At 45.0% G+C, this 21720-nt stretch overlaps 1 protein-coding gene across 5 annotated transcripts in view; it reads left to right on the top strand.

Moving 5' to 3' along the window:
• The window catches only part of klc1a (kinesin light chain 1a), a 56953-nt gene extending 47601 nt beyond the window's left edge, over nt 1-9352 (top strand). For 3 of the 5 annotated variants that reach the window (XM_076295636.1, XM_076295637.1, XM_076295635.1), the window contains exons 14-16: nt 2128-2258; nt 5044-5110; nt 5851-9352. In XM_076295636.1, the coding sequence (XP_076151751.1) occupies nt 2128-2258; nt 5044-5110; nt 5851-5916 (264 nt within the window). In that variant the 3' untranslated portion in view covers nt 5917-9352. The remainder of the gene's footprint in view (nt 1-2127; nt 2259-5043; nt 5111-5850) is intronic. The other 2 variants (XM_076295639.1, XM_076295638.1) reach the window with 1 other exon arrangement.
• Nucleotides 9353-21720: the final 12368 nt, after the last annotated feature.

Here is a 21720-nt window from a genome sequence, read left to right as displayed (position 1 = left end):
ACGGAGTTCTGACAGGGCTGTGCATGGCCTAATAAGCAGGCAAGATATAACCCACGATCGCCATGGTTTCGTTGTCAATTCGTGTTTGTGGTAATAATGACCGCAACAATAAAACCATCTGTATCTTACGATCTTCATCATTCTTGACAGATCACCAGCCTCTGGATGGTCATATGCATAGCCTATAGCCTACCTTTAGTTTTCATTTAATTTTAAACACGAATCTACTGTCTTTACTGCCGGGAGAGAAAAAAATCCTGTATTCTTTTCTGTAGCCTAATTCTGCCTAAGGCTATCAATGAAAAGAAAACCGTGTTGGCTAACAATTTATTAAATTCTCCTGTTATTGTCGTCAACGACGTCGCTGTAGGCTACTGCCTTTTCAGAGCCTTCTGCTTATGATGATTCAGTCTTTTGAATTCGTTTGGCCTTGCCATGCAGTTGTAGGCTACAACGTGCCATTCCCTTCATGTGTTCTATCAAAATGTTGTATGCCCTCATGGACAGTAGCTCCGTGATGTCTGCATCTTTCCAGGTCGGAGATTTTCTGGACAGCACTATGCCACTCCATCATAACACTGGCATTTAAGTCAGATCTAACCACATGGACGCACGAAAGAAACGTCACCAACACGCCCTCTCACTAGGTGTGATTTTAACCGCATGTTCTACTCCTCGTTCAGACACAGCACATTTACATAATGTCCGGAGGAAATACTAGGGGGGGGGGTAGTATAAACACCGGGTAAATTCGGACTTCCATATGACCGGTTATGTCGTTCAGATATACGGCCCCACCGTTTAACATCGGCAGAACCTCCGGTCTTACACGTATGTCTGAAAGCGCTTAGACTCACAGGGGTGCCAATAAATGTGGAGGACGCAGTGTATAGACACACACACACACACACACACACTGTCTCTCTATGTATGATTCCTACATATTCTCACATTGCACAAATTACAGATACATAGATTGGTCTCAGTTGCAAATACATGCAAATAAACATTCACACACACACACACACACACACACACACACACACACACACACACACACACACACCCGTCTGGGTCCTGAGTTCCTGCTCCTCCCTCTGAAACTGTGTCTGCGCAGGGACAAGAAAGGGATGTCAAAGGTCACGAAGAGAAGAGAGTGGTCACAGCAGAGGTCAGATTAAATCTCCAGCATGAGGAACCACACCAGAACAGAACCTCCACCGTCAGTGCGGAACCTGGATTGGACCCGCCCGGTTCTTTAGCTCAGCTCTAGAACATGACACCTGAACCCCTGATGACCCGATCTAAACCACACACACACACACACACACACACACACTAACCCTGATCTAAACCAACCACACACACACACACACTAACCCTGATGACCCTGATCTAAACCAACCACACACACACACACACACTAACCCTGATGACCCTGATCTAAACCACACACACACACTAACCCTGATGACCCTGATCTAAACCAACCACACACAGAGACAGAAACATGAGACTCCCTCCAGACCACTAGGTGGTGCTGCTCACTCACCCAAAAATGGGCATGCCCACTGGCATAGAGTAACTAGTGAAGCAGCACACGCATGGCCATGCAGTAGCTCTCTCAAAAGGGGGCATTTAGGGAAGGCCAGAGGTGAACAGCCTCATAGGAGGGCATTTAGGGAAGGCCAGAGGTGAACAGCCTCATAGGGGGCATTTAGGCGGGGCATTTAGGGAAGGCCAGAGGTGAACAGCCTCATAGGGGGCATTTAGGAAAGAACTGCCTCATAGAGGGCATTTAGGGAAGGCCAGAGATGAACAGCACTCTGAGCAGCAGGGAACCTGTGAGGACCTGCTGTGCGTAATGCTGACCAGAGACTGAACACAGAGGACCCAAGACTTGTGTGAGCCCAAAGACCCAGGATGTGTGTGTGTGTGTGCGTTTTGTAACCATTCATTTCCTACAGGACTTCCCAAGTTCTATGAAGAGGTCTTCATGAAGCTGTGTGTGTGTTTGTGTGTGTGTGTGCGTTTTGTAACCATTCATTTCCTACAGGACTTCCCAAGTTCTATGAAGAGGTCTTCATGAAGCTGTGTGTGTGTGTGTGTGTGTGTGTGTGTGTGTAGGACGGTTCTGGTTCTCTGAAGCGGAGCGGATCCTTCAGTAAGCTCCGAGCCTCCATACGGCGCAGCAGTGAGAAGCTGGTGCGCAAACTCAAGGGTGGGGGTAACCGTGACAACGAGCCCAAGAACCCCGGGTAACTATCCCCCAGCAACAAGCCCCTCCCCTTCTACAGACACACACCTGAGACCCCCAGGACTCCACCCTCTAGCAGAACCCACCAATAACATTCCAGCAAATGCCAGGGTGCCGCCCACTGCTGCCGCAACAGCCAATCAGGGAGCGGTGATGAGGAATGTATAGAGATGAGGGGCAAGGTGGAACGAGAGTGAAAGGGTGAATGAGAGAGTGAGTGACAGCACCTTGGAGAGCAAAGAGGAGTCTCCAGTGTTCTTCTGACTGGGGTCCCTTACCTGACTGAAGGGGTGTGTGTGTGTGTGTGTGTGTGTGTGTGCGCTAAGCAGATCGTAAGAATGTGATATATACTGTCTATACACTGTTTCTCTTCCCCCTGCACCTGTGTGTGTGTGTGTGTGTGTGTGTGTGTGTGTGTGTGTGTGTGTGTGTGTGTGTGTGTGTGTGTGTGTGCGCGTGTGTGTGTGTGTGTGTGTGCGTGTACACACATCAATACTGCATTTACCAAATGCCACTAATGTTATGCCTCTGTCAACCTTTGACCCTGTGGGAAATATAAACTTTCTTTTAATTTATTTCTTGCTTTTGTGTATTAACATTCTTTAATGAGGTTTTTGTCTATTGAATGTAAATACTGCTGTTTCCTCCTGCCGCTCTGTGATTTGGAATGCTGTGTACTGTGTTGCGCTTTGGTGTGTGTGTCTGTGTGTGTGTGGTTGTGTGTGTGCTGTGTTGTGCTTTGGTGTGTGTGTGTGTGTGTGAATGTGGCTGTTGCTTTGTTATGGTTTGATCTTGTTTATGTGTTTTTAAGTTTTAAGTAAATAAACTCGTTTGTGTCAAACGGCTGATCGCTGCATGCGTCTCACCTCCCTGCTCATATGCCCCCCCACATACTCTCTCTCTCTCCATCTCTCTTTCTCTCCATCTCTCTCTCTCTCCATCTCTCTTTCTCTCCATCTCTCTCTCTCTCCATCTCTCTCTCTCTCTCTCTTTCTCTCCATCTCTCTCTCATCTCTTTCTCTCTCTCTCTTTCTCTCTCTCTCCCTCTCTCTCTCTCCCTCTCTCTCTCTCTCCATCTCTCTTTCTCTCTCTCTCTTTCTCTCCATCTCTCTCTCTCTCCATCTCTCTCTCTCCATCTCTCTCTCTCCATCTCTCTTTCTCTCTCTCTCTCTTTCTCTCCATCTCTCACTCTCTCTCCATCTCTGTTTCTCTCTCTCTCTCTTTCTCTCCATCTCTCTCTCTCTCCATCTCTGTTTCTCTCCATCTCTCTCTCTCTCCATCTCTCTCTCTCTCTCCATCTCTGTTTCTCTCTCTCTCTCTTTCTCTCCATCTCTCTCTCTCCATCTCTATCCACATACTCATCCAATGAGTGAAATCCAATTACAGTTGTATAGACATAGGTGTGGTGGGGTGGGGTGGGGTGTGTGCTTTGGTGTGTGTTGGGGTGGGGTGAGGTGTGTAGGGTATGTTGGTGTGTGTGTGTGTGTGTGTGTGTGTGTTTAGGGTGGGGTGGGGTGTGTTGAGGTGTGTAGGGTATGTTGATGTGTGTGTGTTGGGGTGGGGTGTGTTGAGGTGTGTAGGGTATGTTGATGTGTGTGTGAGTGTTTAGGGTGGGGTGGGGTGTGTAGGTATGTTGATGTGTGTGTGTTGGGGTGGGGTGTGTTGAGGTGTGTAGGGTATGTTGATGTGTGTGTGTGTGTTGGATTGGGGTGTGTTGAGGTGTGTAGGGTATGTTGATGTGTGTTGGGGTGGGGTGTGTTGATGTGTGTGTGTTGGGGTGGGGTATGTTGAGGTGTGTAGGGTATGTTGATGTGTGTGTGAGTGTTTAGGGTGGGGTGGGGTGTGTAGGTATGTTGATGTGTGTGTGTTGGGGTGGGGTGTGTTGAGGTGTGTAGGGTATGTTGATGTGTGTGTGTGTGTGTTGGATTGGGGTGTGTTGAGGTGTGTAGGGTATGTTGATGTGTGTTGGGGTGGGGTGTGTTGATGTGTGTGTGTTGGGGTGGGGTATGTTGAGGTGTGTAGGGTATGTTGATGTGTGTGTGAGTGTTTAGGGTGGGGTGGGGTGTGTAGGTATGTTGATGTGTGTGTGTTGGGGTGGGGTGTGTTGAGGTGTGTAGGGTATGTTGATGTGTGTGTGAGTGTTTAGGGTGGGGTGGGGTGTGTAGGTATGTTGATGTGTGTGTGTTGGGGTGGGGTGTGTTGAGGTGTGTAGGGTATGTTGATGTGTGTGTGTGTGTTGGGGTGGGGTGTGTTGAGGTGTGTAGGGTATGTTGATGTGTGTGTGTGTGTTGGGGTGGGGTGTGTTGAGGTGTGTAGGGTATGTTGATGTGTGTGTGTGTGTTGGGGTGGGGTGTGTTGAGGTGTGTGTGTGTTGGGCTGGGGTGTGTAGGGTGTGTTGCTACACAGTCAGAAGGAGACCCCAGCAGAAACAGCATCCTGGAGCACCTGCATGTGTGTGTGTGTGTAGGGTAACATCTGTGTATCTTGTGGTGACTAAATGCTGTCATGTGACATTAACCTGTGTGACATCACCACCACCATCATCATCATCATCATAACATCAACACATCTACTCACCTAACCAGCCTCCTCCTCCACAAACACACACACCACACCCACGCAAGCTCACCACACACACGCTCCCTCACTTGCACATCACTCATACACTTGCAGCTCAACACACATACACTTGCAGTTCCTCCTTGACAAACACACACACACACCCTCCTCCTCCACTGCCGTGTCTGACGTGTGTGTGTGTGTGTGTGTGTGTGTGCATGTGGCAGCATGAAGAGGGCCAGCTCCCTGGGTGTTCTCAACGTCCCGGACAAACCTGTGGGAGAGGCTTTCAAAGTAAGGACACACACTCACATACACACACACACACACACTCACATACACACACACACACACACACACTCACATACACACACTCACACTCACATACACACACACACTCACACACACAAATACACACACACACACACACTCACACACACACACACACACTCACATACACACACTCACACACTCACATACACACATACACATACACACACACACACACACACACTCACATACACACACACACTCACACACACAAATACACACACACACACATACACACACTCACACACACACACAGTTGCTCTTCTCTCTCCTCTCTTCAGCTCTTCAGTCCCTCCTTCTCTCTCACCGATAAGAGCACACACACACACACACACACATTTATTCCTCTTGTCACGCTGAAATAACACCTCATGTGTCACGTTTGTGTGAGCATCACCATGGTAACACACTAACTTGTCCTGGCGTGTCTACTAATAGTTGTGGGCAGTCCAGGGGTAACTGGTCATCTAGACCCAGAAGCAGGAAGTCCAGGGTGCGTGGTAAGAGATGGTCAACGCCACCTAGTGGTCTCATGGGGAAAGGCCCGTATACTTTTTAGGCCTTAAGGAGACGGCGATCACACACATTCACTCAGTTGCCGATGGTGATAACAGGATACCACTGCCTCAGCCTGCTTAAGCTGGTTTCTAGGGCCTGAGCTAGGATGTGTGTGTGTGATGTGTGTGTGACATCCCTCCTGACAGGAGCGAAATCATCGTCTGAGGAAGACCCGTGACTTGAGTGCCAGTCATACTGACCTGGCACACTGATGACTCCGCCCACCAGGCACACACCAGCTCCAACAGGAAGCCCCACCCCATCTGAAGTCTCCGCCCCTTCTGCCTGGACTTCCTGTCCTCACACGGCTCAACCCAGACCTGAGGACACACTGAACTCACAACTGGCCTTACCTGCACTGACTGGGACACACACACACACACACACACACGTACATACACACACAACTGGCCTTACCTGCACTGACTGGGACACACACACACACACAACAGTAACTCATCCTTGCACTGTAATACCCCCCCCACACACACACACACTCACCTCACACAGACACCCTTGCACTGTAATACCCCCTCGCTCCACCTCCACCCCAACACACACACACACTGTAACTGTGCCCCACACACACACACCTTTAGCACTATAACTGTACCCCACCCCAACACACACACACCTTTAGCACTGTAACTGTGCCCCACCCCAACACACACACCTTTAGCACTATAACTGTGCCCCACCCCAACACACACCTTTAGCACTATAACTATGCCCCACTCCAACACACACACCTGTAGCACTATAACTGTGGGGGCGGTGGTAGTGTAGTGGCTAAGGAGCTGGGCTAGCGTGCAGTAGGAGCTGGGCTAGCGCTAGCGTGCAGTAGGAGCTGGGCTAGCATTAGCGTGCAGTAGGAGCTGGGCTAGCGCTAGCGTGCAGTAGGAGCTGGGCTAGTGCTAGCTTGCAGTAGGAGCTGGGCTAGCATTAGCGTGCAGTAGGAGCTGGGTTAGCATTAACATGCAGTAGGAGCTGGGCTAGTGCTAGCGTGCAGTAGGAGTTGGGTTAGCATTAGCGTGCAGTAGGAGCTGGGTTAGCATTAGCATGCAGTAGGAGCTGGGCTAGCATTAGCGTGCAGTAGGAGCTGGGCTAGTGCTAGCGTGCAGTAGCCAGTAAAGTTGTGGGCTCGGGGCTGTCACCTCTGTGCCCTTGAGCACTTTACCCGAGTTGCTCTGGGGAGATTGGCCCTTGGAATAATTGATGGAAGTCGCTTTTGGATAAAAGCGTCAACCAAATAAAGAAAAAGAAAAAATAGAAAAAATAAAATTCACAATCCACACACACCACTGTTACTCCACCCCCCCACCCCCACCACCAACCACTGTTACATCTCACCCCAACACACATACACAAACACTGGTTTGCCACTATAACACACCCACACACACCCTCACCACTGCAAGGCCTACAGAGGCAATGAAGTGTCCCCCTCACTCTCACTATTTCCTCACACACACACACACACACACTCACACCTCACAGGTTTCACACACACCTCACACAGTTTTTACACACATAAATGCCCCCCAGTACACACCAAGCTGCTGCACTCTTACACATCGCAACGCTTCTTCAGTTGTTTTTATTTTGTGTTTGCACTGGACAGTACACAAAGTCTGGTCTAAAGAAGGACATTTGACAACTGTGTGTGTGTGTGTGTGTGCGTGTGTCTGTGCGTTTGTCTGGTCTGTGTGTGTGTGTGTGTGTGTGTGTGTGTGTGTGTGTGTGTAGTTGCATGTATGCTGTCCTGTTACATATGTTTGTTGTATTTAACATATAAAGATGAAGTTTAGAGGCCCATTGACACAGACCTAACCCCCCCCCCACACACACACACACACACACACACACCATGTCCAGGAGTGTGTATCTGTGCTTTAGCTCTCAGCAGCGGGGCTGTTTACGGTTCATTATGATGTAATTTCCTGCTAGCGGCAGTGTGTGTGGAGACTTGTTGAAGAGTGGTTGAGTGGAGTGTATATAAGACATTTAGTACCCGTGGAACGGATTGAAGAGGACAATGTTACTGGACAGGTCATTTGTGGAGGCTGTGCTTGATTTCTCAGGACCGATAGAAGCACGTATCTCACTAGAACACTGCTGCACTAAAACTCCAATATGTTCAGCGTCTGATCTGGTGAAGTCAGATCTCTGTTACACAATGACGCGTCTTTAGAGTGGACCTGAGTTTTAAACTGTTCCTGTTGTACGCGTATGGCTTGATGAAGGATTCTAGAGTGTGAGAGGTTGCTATGATGACAGCACTCCTCCGTCCTGTGTTCTGTGTTACTATGTTGTTACTATGGCGATGTTACTATGTTGATATTGTGATGCACTGGAGAGAGTCCATGGACTGTAGGTTCTGTAGGATCTGTTCCATAGGGATAGTCGCTCTGCTTAAGGGTGTTTCTGTTTCACTGAACGCTGGGTTACTGATGAGGCTTTACCCAGGCTGGGTTACTGATGAGGGTTTACCCAGGCTGGGTTACTGAACTACATCCACCTGTGGAGGCACGTACTTGTGTGTTTGTGTGCTCAGAGTTTTAGTGGCTCCACACCACATGACAGTTGATCTGCAAAATTTAGTTTTTACCATAACTGGAAGGGCTGTTACAGGTGAGGGGCATTAGAGTTGAAATGGGTTGATTTTATAAGAAGTTTTAAGTGTACTATCCCTACTGAAAAAAACAGCCTGACCAGCTAAAGGTGGTTTGCTGGTTGACCAGCTTGTTGACCAGCTTGTTTGACCACCCTATGATGGTTGACCAGCTAGACCAGCAAATCTCTTGCGAAAACATACCTTCAGCTGGTTTACCCACCTAACGATGGTAATTCAGCTGGTTTTGCTTGTCGTACCACCTCAAGCTGGTCATTTTAGCTGGTGTTGCTGGTCTACACTGCTGGTTTAACTGGCCGTGCAGCTTATGTTGGTCAAGCCAGCATGACCATCTTACACAAACAATGTCAAGCTTGGCAGGCTGGTCACCAGCATGACCATCTTGCACCAGCTGTTTCCCACAAGACAGGCTGGTCAAACCAGCATGACCAGCTTCCTCAGATGGTCACCCCAGCACATCCAGCTGGTGGCCCAACCAGCTACACCAGCAAAGACCAGCAAGAGCTGGAAGAAAACCAGCAAAGACCAGCTAAAACCAGCTACCAGCATAAGCTGGTTTCTAGCTGTTTTTTTCAGCAGGGATGTGTGTTAAGTGGATGCTATGATCAGTCGGATGACGACCAGAGGCTAATTGACCTTTGAACCCTGACCTTACTGTATGGTGGTGACCTCTATGACATAACCCAGAGCAAATATAGCAGCGCTGCTTTAAACCTGCCTCTGGGTCTGTGTGTTCAGGCCATATGTGTGCGTGGACATCTCATTTGATATTATCTGAGAATGCACTTTCTTTTGCAGGACGGTCTTACCTGCGTGTGTGTGTGTGTGTGTTTGTGTGTGTTGTACTCCTACCACTGTTCTTGCCTATTTTGCCTGCTGTGCTGGCTAGACCCTATGTGTGTGTGTGTGTGTGTGTGTGTGTGTGTGTGGTTACTCTTTCTGCTCTGCACAGTGCCTGTGTACCTTGCTGGACATTGTGTATATTTGAATAATTAAATAAAAATGTTTAAACCTCTCCTGAGCTGTTGTTTTTTTATTATTATTAATAATAATAATAATAATAATAATAAATATAGCTGCAAGCAGCAATGTGGGGGCCAAGCAGTGCGCTATAGCAGGAATGGCGTTGGCATGGCATGAGCAAGCACTCACAGCAATAAGCCAAATTACACCAATGTCCTTGTGCATTCTCACAATCAGCTCCCATGTCCCTCTACCAAGTTTGGACTTCATACACCAAAGTGTTGCTGAGATGTGAGCTCACTTTCTTTATTACAGCACCCCTAGAGGCCAAATGAGACCACTTTCCTTGCATGTCCTCACAATCAGCTAATATGTCCATGTATCAAGTTTGGACTTCATACAATGAAGCTTTGCTGAGATATGAGCCCACTTCCTGTATTACAGCGCCCCCTATAGAGGCCAAATGATGCCAATTTCCTACTGTGTCCTCACAATCAGGTTCCAAGTCCCTGTACCAAGTTTGGACTTCATACATCAAAGATTTCCTGAGATTCGAGCTCAATTTGTCTATTACAGCACCCCTAGAGGCCAAATGAGACCACTTTCCTTGCATGTCCTCACAATCAGCTAATATGTCCATGTATCAAGTTTGGACTTCATGCAACGAAGCGTTGCTGAGATATGAGCCCACTTCCTGTATTACAGCGCCCCCTATAGAGGCCAAATTATGTCAATTTCCTACTGTGTCCTCACAATCAGGTACCAAGTCCCTGTACCAAGTTTGAACTTCATACATCAAAGCGTTGCTAAGATAGGAGGTCACTTCCTGTATTGCAGCGCCCCCTATAGAGGCCAAATGATTCCAATTTCCTAGTGTTTCATCATAATCAGATAACAGGTCCTTATACCAAGTTTGGACTTTTTACACCGAAGCGTTGCTGAGATACAAGCTCACTTCCTGTATTACAGCGCCCCCTATAGAGGCCACATGATGCCAATTTCGTAGTGCGTCCTCACAATCAGATACCAAGTCCCTGTACCAAGTTTGGACTTCATACATTAAAGCATAGCCGAGATGTCAGCCCACTTCCTGTTAGGCGGCATCATCGCCATGTGTGATTGGCTGTCACGGGCAAATAAACTTGAAATTAAAAAATCTGACAAGTATCGTTTGTGCGGCTCGGTCTGAAGATCATCTCCGCCAAGTTCTGTGAAAATCGGATGAAATTTGTAACCGCTGAAACTTCTCGTAGTGTTTGGACCAAATCCAATATGGCGGAGGTCCAATATGGCGGAAAGTCACGGGATAGGGGTCGATGAACTCGAGATTGTTCAAGGATTCAGACGCTACCTCAATTGTGAAAATCAGACAAAAGAGTCAAGGATCACGTGCATGAACGCATGTCCACCTTTGAACTGGTGGTGGTGCTAGAGTGTTCAATGTATATGCATAAAAATTGCTGTGAGTGATTGGGACAGTGTCCTGGTATCAAGTTTTGTTACCGTAAAACTTCAAATAATCGCCGAGTCCCTAAGAGACGCCTGTCTCTTTTAAACGCCTGGCGTGACTACAGGTTTGGGTTAAAGGCCGGTCTCCAGTAGAGGCCTGGTCTGTTTTTTAGTTTCGGGTTGTATTTAATCTTCTAAAACCCGTCAGATTGTGTGTTTAAAGATTCGCAATGACACGAAACCGTTACAGAAAGGAGGTTACAGCAGTGTGGATTAGATGTTGCACGTCGTTACAAGCCGTCGCAAAGCATTCACATGTCTGGTCACAGTTGCAAGGTTTTAGAATGTTGCATCAAGTTGCTGCTCATCTCGTTGCGAATCTTGGGTGTGATTTGGGCTTAAGTATGCGCAGACTGCGCACGTTATGATTAGATGGCAATAAAAGACTGAGGTGGGGAAAAGCTAGAGTTCCAAATTGTATAACTTTTTTTCCAATATGAACTATGCCTATATGTCCGACTTCGTCATCGTTCAATTCATCCCTTGTGTTTAAAATTTGCGGATAGGCCGATGGTAAGCTTGTTTTTATGCTGGCAACAAAACCAGAACGGTTCGCGAACGTTATTCTTTATTCCAAATGCCATGGCGATAAAGAGAAAGAAGTCAAAAAAGGAATATACCTTAGACTAGGCTATATCAGAGCCGTTTACGGACATTCTCTGGCTATATAACCTACTGAAATAGGTTAATGATGTAAAGTCAAGTGCGCTTCTATGGGACTGGTGTGTGCGCGCACAGTTTTTATTGATGAGTCGGAGTGGCAAGTGCTGCGCATAGTTGCAGTGGAATGTGGCTGCCCAGGGCATTATAAAACTTCTCACTCTTAGACCTACTCATACACGGCAGTGAAATGGCGTATTTAGCTGTCTAAATTCGAATCATATGCTGGGGGAGAAATCTTCGGACTTCCATGATTATTTTGTTATTCAGCACCCCTGGTCAAAAATATGTTCCCGCGCGCCTGGAAGTTGTCAAATTTGGCAAATACAAAATGGGGGGAAACAATATGGTTCATGCTCTCTCATGCTGTTTCATTCGTGCCGAAAAGGAGGGATAATTAAACATTAAGCACGTTCCACTTTTGCATAAATAATTCCTGAACAGGTTTTGGTCAGGGCTGATAATACAACTGTATTTGACAAAGGACCGATATAGGCTATTTGCTAGTGACAAAATATGAGCTTTCAGTGTGATACGATCTCTTTGTAGATTACGTTTAATTAAAATGTGTTTTATCTGTTCTGGCTATACCCGCTATTTGGATCTTACTGTATCTCACTCAATGAACAACATCTCAACACTAAATGAATGATGATCCGTAATTGTCATCAGCCTAGTCATATAGGTAGACATTCAGTGTGTTTGAAATAATGAATTCGATAATATTTTCCATCTTTGCAGAGGAAAGGTTTTGTGTAAAGGGAATTAAAGGCCTGTCTCATATAGACGCCTGTCTCTTATACTAGCCGGTGCAGTTTGGCGATTTGGGAAAATAAAAGCCTGGGCTATTATTTGGAGTTTTACGGTATGTTAACTCAAAGTACCACGGAGATGTTAGTCCACTTCCTGTTTGGCGGCTTCATCACCATATTTGATTGGCTGTCACGGGCAAACAAAAATGAAATTGAAAAATCTGACAAGTATCGTTTGTGCGGCTCGGGCAGAAGATCATCTCCGCCAAGTTCCATGAAAATCGGATGAAATTTGTGAACGCTGAAACTTTTCGTAGAGTTTGGACTAAATCTAATATGGTGGTGATCCAATATGGCGGAAAGTGACGTAATAGGAGTCATTGAACTCAGGTCGGTCCAGGGATTACAACAGTGCCTGATTTGTGAAAATCGGACCCACCGTTCAATGGTCACATGCGTGAATGCAATCCAGGTTCGACCCATTGGTGGCGCTAGAGTGTTGGGCATGAGTTCTATACATTGGTGAGAGTGATCATGGGACGGTTCTGAATCAGTGTGCCGAATTTCATAACTTTAGACCCAGCGGTTCTATTTTTGGCCAAATTTTGACCCGTTGGTGGCGCTAGACGGCTGGGTTTAGAGATCCGTAAATGAGCGTGAGTGGTCAGTGGAGTGTCCCGAAACTTTCTGCCAAAAAATCTGCACTTTTTAGCCAGGCGTTCTATGGGCTGCCATAGACTCCAATGGCAGATGTGTAATAATAATAAATATAGCTGCAAGCAGCAATGCGGGGGCCAAGCAGTGCGCTATAGCAGGAATGGCGTTGCCATGGGATGAGCAAGCACTCACAGCAAGTTTGATGGCAATTGGATAAAGAACGGCTGAGAAATAAGCTAATTTACTTTGTTAAAGCACAACTAGAGGCCAAATTACACCAATGTCCTTGTGCGTTCTTACAATCAGCTCCCATATCCGTCTACCAAGTTTGGACTTCATACACCAAAGTGTTGCTGAGATGTGAGCTCACTTTCTTTATTGCAACACCCCTAGAGGCCAAATGAGACCACTTTCCTTGCATATCCTCACAATCAGCTAATATGTCCATGTATCAAGTTTGGACTTCATACAACGAAGCGTTGCTGAGATATGAGCCCACTTCCTGTATTACAGCGCCCCCTATAGAGGCCAAATGATGCCAATTTCCTACTGTGTCCTCACAATCAGATACCAAGTCCCTGTACCAAGTTTGGACTTCATACATCAAAGCGTTGCTGAGATACAAGCTCACTTCCTGTATTGCAGCGCCCCCTGTAGAGGCCAAATGACGCCAATTTCCTAGTGCATCCCCACAATCAGGTACCAAGTCTCTATACCAAGTTTGGACTTCGTACATCAAAGCATTGCTGAGATACAAGCTCACTTCCTGTATTGCAGCGCCCCCTATAGAGGCCAAATGATGCCAATTTCCTAGTGCGTCCTCACAATCAGATACCAAGTCCCTGTACCAAGTTTGGACTTCATACATTAAAGCGTAGCCGAGATGTTAGCCCACTTCCTGTTAGGCGGCATCGTCGCCATGTGTGATTTGCTGTCACGGGCAAATAAACTTAAAATTAAAAAATCTGACAAGTATCGTTTGTGCGGCTCGGTCTGAAGATCATCTCCGCCAAGTTCTGAGAAAATCGGAAGAAATTTGTAACCGCTGAAACTTTTCGTAGAGTTTGGACTAAATCCAACATGGCGGAGGTCCAATATGGCGGAAAGTGACGGGATAGGGGTCGATGAACTTGGGATGTTCCAAGGATTAAGACGCTACCTCAATTGTGAAAATCAGACAAAAGAGTCAAGGATCACGCGCATGAACGCATGTCCAGCATTGAACTGGTGGTGGCGCTAGAGTGTTCAATGTATATGCATAAAAATTGCTGTGAGTGATTGGGACAGTGTCCTGACTAATGGTATCGAGTTTTGTTATGTTAACTCAAAGCGTCACGGAGATGTTAGTCCACTTCCTGTTTGGCGGCTTCATCACCATATTTGATTGGCTGTTACAGGCAAACAAAAATGAAATTGAAAAATCTGACAAGTATCGTTTTTGCGGCTCGGGCAGAAGATCATCTCCGCCAAGTTCTGTGAAAATCGGATGAAATTTGTAACCGCTGAAACTTTTCGTAGAGTTTGGACTAAATCCAATATGTCGGAGGTCCAATATTGCAGAAAGTGACGGGATAGGAGTCGATGAACTCGGGATGGTCCAGGGATTCAGACGCTACCTCAATTGTGAAAATCAGACAAAAGAGTCAAGGAATACGCGCATGAACGCATGTCCAGCATTAAACTGGTGGTGGCGCTAGAGTATTCAATGTATGCATAAAAATTGCTGTGAGAGATTGGGACAGTGTCCTGACTAATGGTACCGAGTTTTGTTATGTTAGCTCAAAATGCCACAGAGATGTTAGTCCACTTCCTGTTTGGCAGCTTCATCGCCATATTTGATTGGCTGTCACGGGCAAACAAAAATGAAATTGAAAAATCTGACAAGTATCTTTTGTGCGGCTCGGGAAGAAGATCATCTCCGCCAAGTTCCATGAAAATCGGATGAAATTTCTGACCGCTGAAACTTTTTGTAGAGTTTGGACTAAATCCAATATGACGGAGGTCCAATATGGCGGAAAGTGACGTAATAGGGTTCATTGAAATTAGGTCGGTCCAGGGATTCCAACGGTGCCTGATATGTGAAAATCGGACGCACCGTTCAATGGTCACATGCGTGAATGCAATCCAGGTTCGACCCATTGGTGGCGCTAGAGTGTTGGGCATAGAGTTCTGTAAATTGGTGAGAGTCATCATGGGACAGTGCTGAATCAGTGTGCCAAATGTCATAACTTTAGACCCAGCGGTTCAATTTTCGGCCAGATTTTGACCTGTTGGTGGCGCTAGATGGCTGGGTTTAGAGGTCCGTAAATGAGTGTGAGTGGTCAGTGGAGTGTCCCGAAACTTTCTGCCAAAAAATCTGAACTTTTTAGCCAGGCGTTCTATGGGCTGCCATAGACTCCAATGGCAGAAGTGTAATAATAGGAAAAGCTAGTAACTCAATGGGTGCCTTCGCAGCTTCGCTGCTTGGCCCCCAAATATAACCGTAAGCGGTGATTTACTGGGTCCGAGCAAAACGAACATGAGGTAGCATAGCTTTTTAGTTTTACATATGCTTTGATTGTTTGGGCACAATTGTTCAAAAAAACAAAAAGATTGGATTTCGGTTATCGGATTTCAGTTACCGGATTTCGGCTATCGGATTGGATCAAATCTTGAAAATGAGTTATTCAAAGGGAAACAAGGATCCTGAAATTGGATTAGATCACATAATTAGGGCCCGAGCACCGAAGGGCGCAAGGCCCTATTGTTTTTGTAAGGATTATTATTATTATTATTATTATTATTAGGGCCCGAGCACCGAAGGGCGCAAGGCCCTATTGTTTTTGTAAGGATTATTATTATTATTAGGGCCCGAGCACCGAAGGGCGCAAGGCCCTATTGTTTTTGTAAGGATTATTATTATTATTAGGGCCCGAGCACCGAAGGGCGAAAGGCCCTATTGTTTTTGTAAGGATTATTATTATTAGGGCCCGAGCACCGAAGGGCGCAAGGCCCTATTGTTTTTGAAAGGATTATTAGGGCCCGAGCACCCAAAGGGCGCAAGGCCCTATTGTTTTTGTAAGGATTATTATTAGGGCCCGAGCACCGAAGGGCGCAAGGCCCTATTGTTTTTGTAAGGATTATTATTATTATTATTATTATTATTATTATTATTTTTAGGGCCCGAGCACCGAAGGGCGCAAGGCCCTATTGTTTTTGTAAGGATTATTATTATTATTATTATTCATTATTCTACTTTTTTGCTTTCCTGTTTTTGAAGTGGTTAACATGGTCGAAAACTCTTGAAATGTGGCACACACGTCAAGTGTCACGCATCGCAGTTATGTAGAAGAGTTTGACTCCGGGCGTGGCCCAGGGTCTCGCTAGCGCCCCCTTAGGTGACTGATCCCGTGGTTGGCATATATTTTGAGGTGGTTAACATAAATGAAAAGTCTTGAAATTTGACACACACATCAGGTGTCACACAAAGCAGCTAGGTACAAAAGCTTGGCCCCTGGCATGGCCCAGGGACTCGCTAGCGCCCCCTTACGCCTCCTTAGGTGACTGATCCCGTGGTTGGCATATAATTTCAGCTACACACACCAAATTTGGTAGGTGTCTGTATCTCTCCAAGATGCACAACTTTCCTATGTACAATGCATTAGCCACGCCCAACAGGAAGTGATATATTTGGGATTTTGTGCAGACTAATGTGATGAAATATGTGCTGAATTGTGATCCCAAAAGAGGTGCTTCCCATGGGTGAAAACGTATGCAATTTGGCACACACATCAAGTGGTACAGTGAATAGACAGGGATAAAAGCTTGGCACCGGGTATGGCCCAGAGACTCGCTAGCGCCCCCTTATGTCACTGTGACTTCTGGTTGGCATATAGTTTTAGATACACACACCAAATTTGGGGGGTGTATGTAACTCCCAAAAACAAACAACTTTTGTATTAACATGCCATTAGCCACGCCCACAGGAAGTGAGGTATTTGAGAATTTGTGCATTGTGGACATGATCAATTTTAATGTACTCCTCCTAGACGGTTGATCCGATTCATGTCAAAGTTGGTATACATGACGCCGAGATGTTCCTGATTCTAAATTGTGAAGCCTTTTTTTGATATGTTGTAATTTGACAAAATGGCAAAATTGTTAATTTTAATACCGTTCCACACAAACAATAAATGTGTCATGATTCACCATGCATGGCTTGAAATGTTTTACATTTCACAGGTCTTTGAATACCATGGGAGTGATGATATTCACATGCCCTTAATGCATATTTGGCATAGCGCCACCACCTGGCAACAGAAAGAATGGCAATTACAGTGATGTAACATGATCAATTTTAACATACTCCTCCTAGACGGTTTGTCAGATTCATGTGAAATTCGGCAAACATTATGCCAAGATGTCGCTGATGTTAAATTGTGAAGGGATTTTTTATATGTTGTAATATGTCATGATTTTAATATCACACCATATAAACAGGAAATGTGTCATAAAGTCACAGTGCATTGAATGAATGGTCTGAAACTTCTCAGGTTAATAGATATTATGATTATGATGATATTCAGACACCCAATGGGCCTGCCTGGCATAGCGCCACCACCTGGCCAAGTAGGAAATGTGCCAGAAATGGACAATGCCTTAAGTGATTGATCTGAAACTTTATAAAATATTGGATATCATTATTGTGATGATATTCACACATACTGTATAATTCACATGCCTAGCATAGCGCCACCATCTGGTCTAACAGGAAATATGCCAGAAATGCTCTATGCTTTGAATGAATGATCTGAAACTTCTCAGGTTAATAGAAATTATAATTATGATGATATCCAGAGACCCTATGGGCCTGCCTGGCATAGCGCCACCACCTGGCCAAGCAGGAAAATGTGCCAGAAATTGGTAATACCTATATTGGTTTATCTGAAACTTTGCAAAATATTGGATATCATTATTGTGATGATATTCACGTGTAATTCAAATGCCTAATATAGCGCCACCATCTGGCCAAAAAGTGTATCAGAAATGTTCTTTGCTTAAAATGAATAATCTGAAATTTCTCAGGTTAATTTAAATTATGATTATGATGACACACAATGGGCCTGCCTTGCATTGCGCCCCCACCTGGCCAAGCAAGTAAATGTGCCAGAAAATAACATGCAAAAACAAATAGCACACACATCAAATATGTACATTTTACAAATGCACCACGTCGGTGCTTTGTTCAGGGCTGTACGTTAACTTTTTTTGCAAGTAGCACTGGTGCTACAGAGGTTAAAAGTTTTGTAGCACCAGCCACAAATTCTGTAGCATCGATATAAAACCTCTAAAATCTCTAAAAACAATCAGTTCATCACAGTTCATCAATTGTGGTTGGGATCTAGGCCTACTGCAACTGGATTGATAAAAGATCATGTACTTGTAAACATCTCACCTGGCTACATTGTGTTTGAGATGAACAAAAGCTATCAGCATGATATGTTATTTAGTTGTTGTGTTTTTGTAAAAACAAAAAAACAATCCCTGACAGTTCCATGCAGTTAGACGTTTCAACGGGTATCAGCAAGACAGGTCATGCCATTGATTTTTTGTTAATTTTTCTTATTCATGGAAGTCCGTTAATTTATTTTTGAATAAGTAAAAGATATGCTGAAGATTTTATTCCACTAAGATTTAATTCACGTTTAGTTCATATTTCTAAGTTTTTAGATTAGTGTAACCCTACATTCAACCTTATTGTCATTGCACGAGTGAAATACCGTAATTACAGTGGTGCAAATGAGTAGGCTAACTGACATGTCAAATGCATCCCTAGACTGTTCCATACACATAAGCTACAGTAGGTAGCCTAGATAGCTGAAGGTCTGTGGCTAACGCAGTCGTAATTAAAGTGTCGTTAAGGTTTTTTCGGAACCGATCTTGTATAGGTTATTAAGCACTACTAAGCGAGACTGTTGCGCATGAAGTGGGCTCATATTTGACAGATAGAAGCGAACTGGACTTTTTTCTTCTAAGTTTTAGATCTGAATGGTGTTGTTTGGATAAGTTGTTCGTTTTAAACTGAACTAAAAATGCAAAGCAACAAGGCGATTGCCACAAACTTCTACCTCTGCTTGCCTAATCTAATCACCTCAGCCCGGCCCGGTCGGAAGATACTTTCGCTTTAGGCTAAACATATCTATCACTTGTTTGATTCGCGAGGATAATTTGCAAGGTGTTGTTTGTTTTGGAGTTGGATTGTTTGGATACTAGGCCTACAAACAAGTAGACATAGTTTTTAATCGTGTAGACTGCAACTAAGTTGAAATCAAAGTAGCCTACATCGATTCCCCTCTCAAAGAAGTAGTCTATACATACGCACTTCAAACAAACAAACGTTTCACCGGGAGCCTACACCGGGCTCGTAACGAAGAGCTCCGTTCGCGACGCGCAAAAACAGAAGACGGGTCTATATTTTTTTTTACGTAGCCTAAGCGCCGCTATCACATCTGGTGTAGCCAGTTGCACTGATCACAGAAGAAGGTAATTGCTGTAGCCTCCCTGTCAGTCTCACACGCATGCATTGTATTGCCATAAGCAAAACTGTATACTGTAGCACCAGTGCTACCTTGGTAAATCATCCATCGCACAAACTAATTTTTTTGTAGCATGTGCGACATATATGTCGCACTGTACAGCCCTGGCTTTGTTGGAATCTGAAATGTCACGGGTTGCGGCCCACAGGTGCTCGGGCCCGCCATTGCCGCTTGCGGCTATATTTCTATATTATTATTGTTATTCTACTTTTTTGCTTTCCTGTTTTTGAGGTGGTTAACATGGTCGAAAACTCTTGAAATTTGGCACACACGTCAAGTGTTACGCATCACAGTTAGGAACAAGAGATTGACCCCGGGCGTGGCCCAGGGACTCGCTAGCGCCCCCTCAGGTGACTGATCCCGTGGTTGGCAAATATTTTGAGGTGGTTAACATAATCGAAAAGTCTTCAAATTTGGCACACACATCAGGTGTCATACAAAGCAGCTAGGTAAAAAAGCTTGGCCCCGGGCATGGCCCACAGACTCGCTAGCGCCCCCTTATGTCACTGTGACTTGTGGTTGGCATATAGTTTTAGATACACACACCAAAATTGGGGGGTGTATGTAACTCCCAAAAACAAACAACTTTTGTATTAACATGCCATTAGCCACGCCCACAGGAAGTGAGGTAATTGAGAATTTGTACGTTGTGGACATGATTAATTTTAACGTACTCCTCCTAGACGGTTGATCCGATTCATGTCAAAGTTGGTATACATGACGCTGAGATGTTCCTGATTCTAAATTGTGAAGCCTTTTTTTGATATGTTGTAATTTAACAAAATGGCGAAATTGTTAATTTTAATACCGTTCCACACAAACAATAAATGTGTCATAATTCACCATACATGGCTTGAAATGTTTTAAATTTCACAGGTCATTAAAGACCATGTTAATGATAATATTCACATGCCCATAATGCATGTTTGGCATAGCGCCACCAACTGGCAACAGAAAGAATGGCAATTATGCTGATTTCACATGATCCATTTGAACATACTCCTCCTAGGCGGTTTGTCAGATTCATTTGAAATTTGGCAAACATTATGCCAAGATGTCGCTGATGTTGAATTGTGAATGGATTTTGGAATGTTGTAATATATTTGATATGATTTTAATATCTCACCACATAAACAGGAAATGTGTCATAAATCACAGTGCATTGAATGAATGGTCTGAAACTTCTCAGGTTAATAGATATCATGATTATGATGATATCCAGACACCCAATGGGCCTGCCTGGCATAGCGCCACCACCTGGCCAAGCAGGAAATGTGCCAGAAATGGACAATGCCTTAAGTGATTGATCTGAAACTTTATAAAATATTGGATATCATTATTGTGATGATATTCACATGCGTAATTCACAGGCCTAGCATAGCGCCACCTTCTGGCCAAGCAGGAAATGTGCCAGAAATGCTCTATGCTTTGAATAAATGGTCTGAAACTTTTCAGGTTAATAGATATTATGATTATGATGATATCCAGACACCCAATGGGCCTGCCTGGCATAGCGCCACCACCTGGCCAAGCAGGAAATGTGCCAGAAATGGACAATGCCTCAAGTGATTGATCTGAAAGTTTACAAACATTTTGGATATCATTATTGTGATGATATTCACATGTGTAATTTTCATGCCTAACATAGCGCCACCATCTGGCCAACCAAAAAGTGTATCAGAAATGTTCTTTGCTTAAAATGAATGGTCTTGAATTTCTCAGGTTAATATATATTATGATTATGATGACACCCAATGGGCCTGCCTTGCATTGCGCCCCCACCTTGCCAAGCGAGTAAATGTGGCAGAAAATAAAATACAAAAACAAATAGCACACGCATCAAATATGTACATTTCACAAACGCACCACGTCGGTGCTTTGTTGGATTCCGACATGTCACGGGTTGCGGCCCGCAGGTGCTCGGGCCCGCCATTGCCGCTTGCGGCTATATTTATTATTAGGGCCCGAGCACCGAAGGGCGCAAGGCCCTATTGTTTTTGTAAGGATTATTATTATTATTATTATTCATTATTCTACTTTTTTGCTTTCCTGTTTTTGAAGTGGTTAACATTGTCGAAAACTCTTGAAATGTGGCACACACGTCAAGTGTCTCGCATCGCAGTTATGTACAAGAGTTTGACTCCGGGCGTGGCCCAGGGTCTCGCTAGCGCCCCCTTAGGTGACTGATCTCGTGGTTGGCATATATTTTGAGGTGGTTAACATAAACGAAAAGTCTTGAAATTTGACACACACATAAGGTGTCACACA

The sequence above is a fragment of the Alosa pseudoharengus genome, unplaced genomic scaffold (genome assembly GCF_046254945.1).
Source record: "Alosa pseudoharengus isolate Yale_2024_CS ecotype anadromous, Long Island Sound unplaced genomic scaffold, YU_APseudo_1.1 YU_APseudo_1.1_scf_2, whole genome shotgun sequence".
NCBI lineage: Eukaryota > Metazoa > Chordata > Actinopteri > Clupeiformes > Clupeidae > Alosa > Alosa pseudoharengus.
This window is presented reverse-complemented; position numbering and strand designations above follow the sequence as displayed.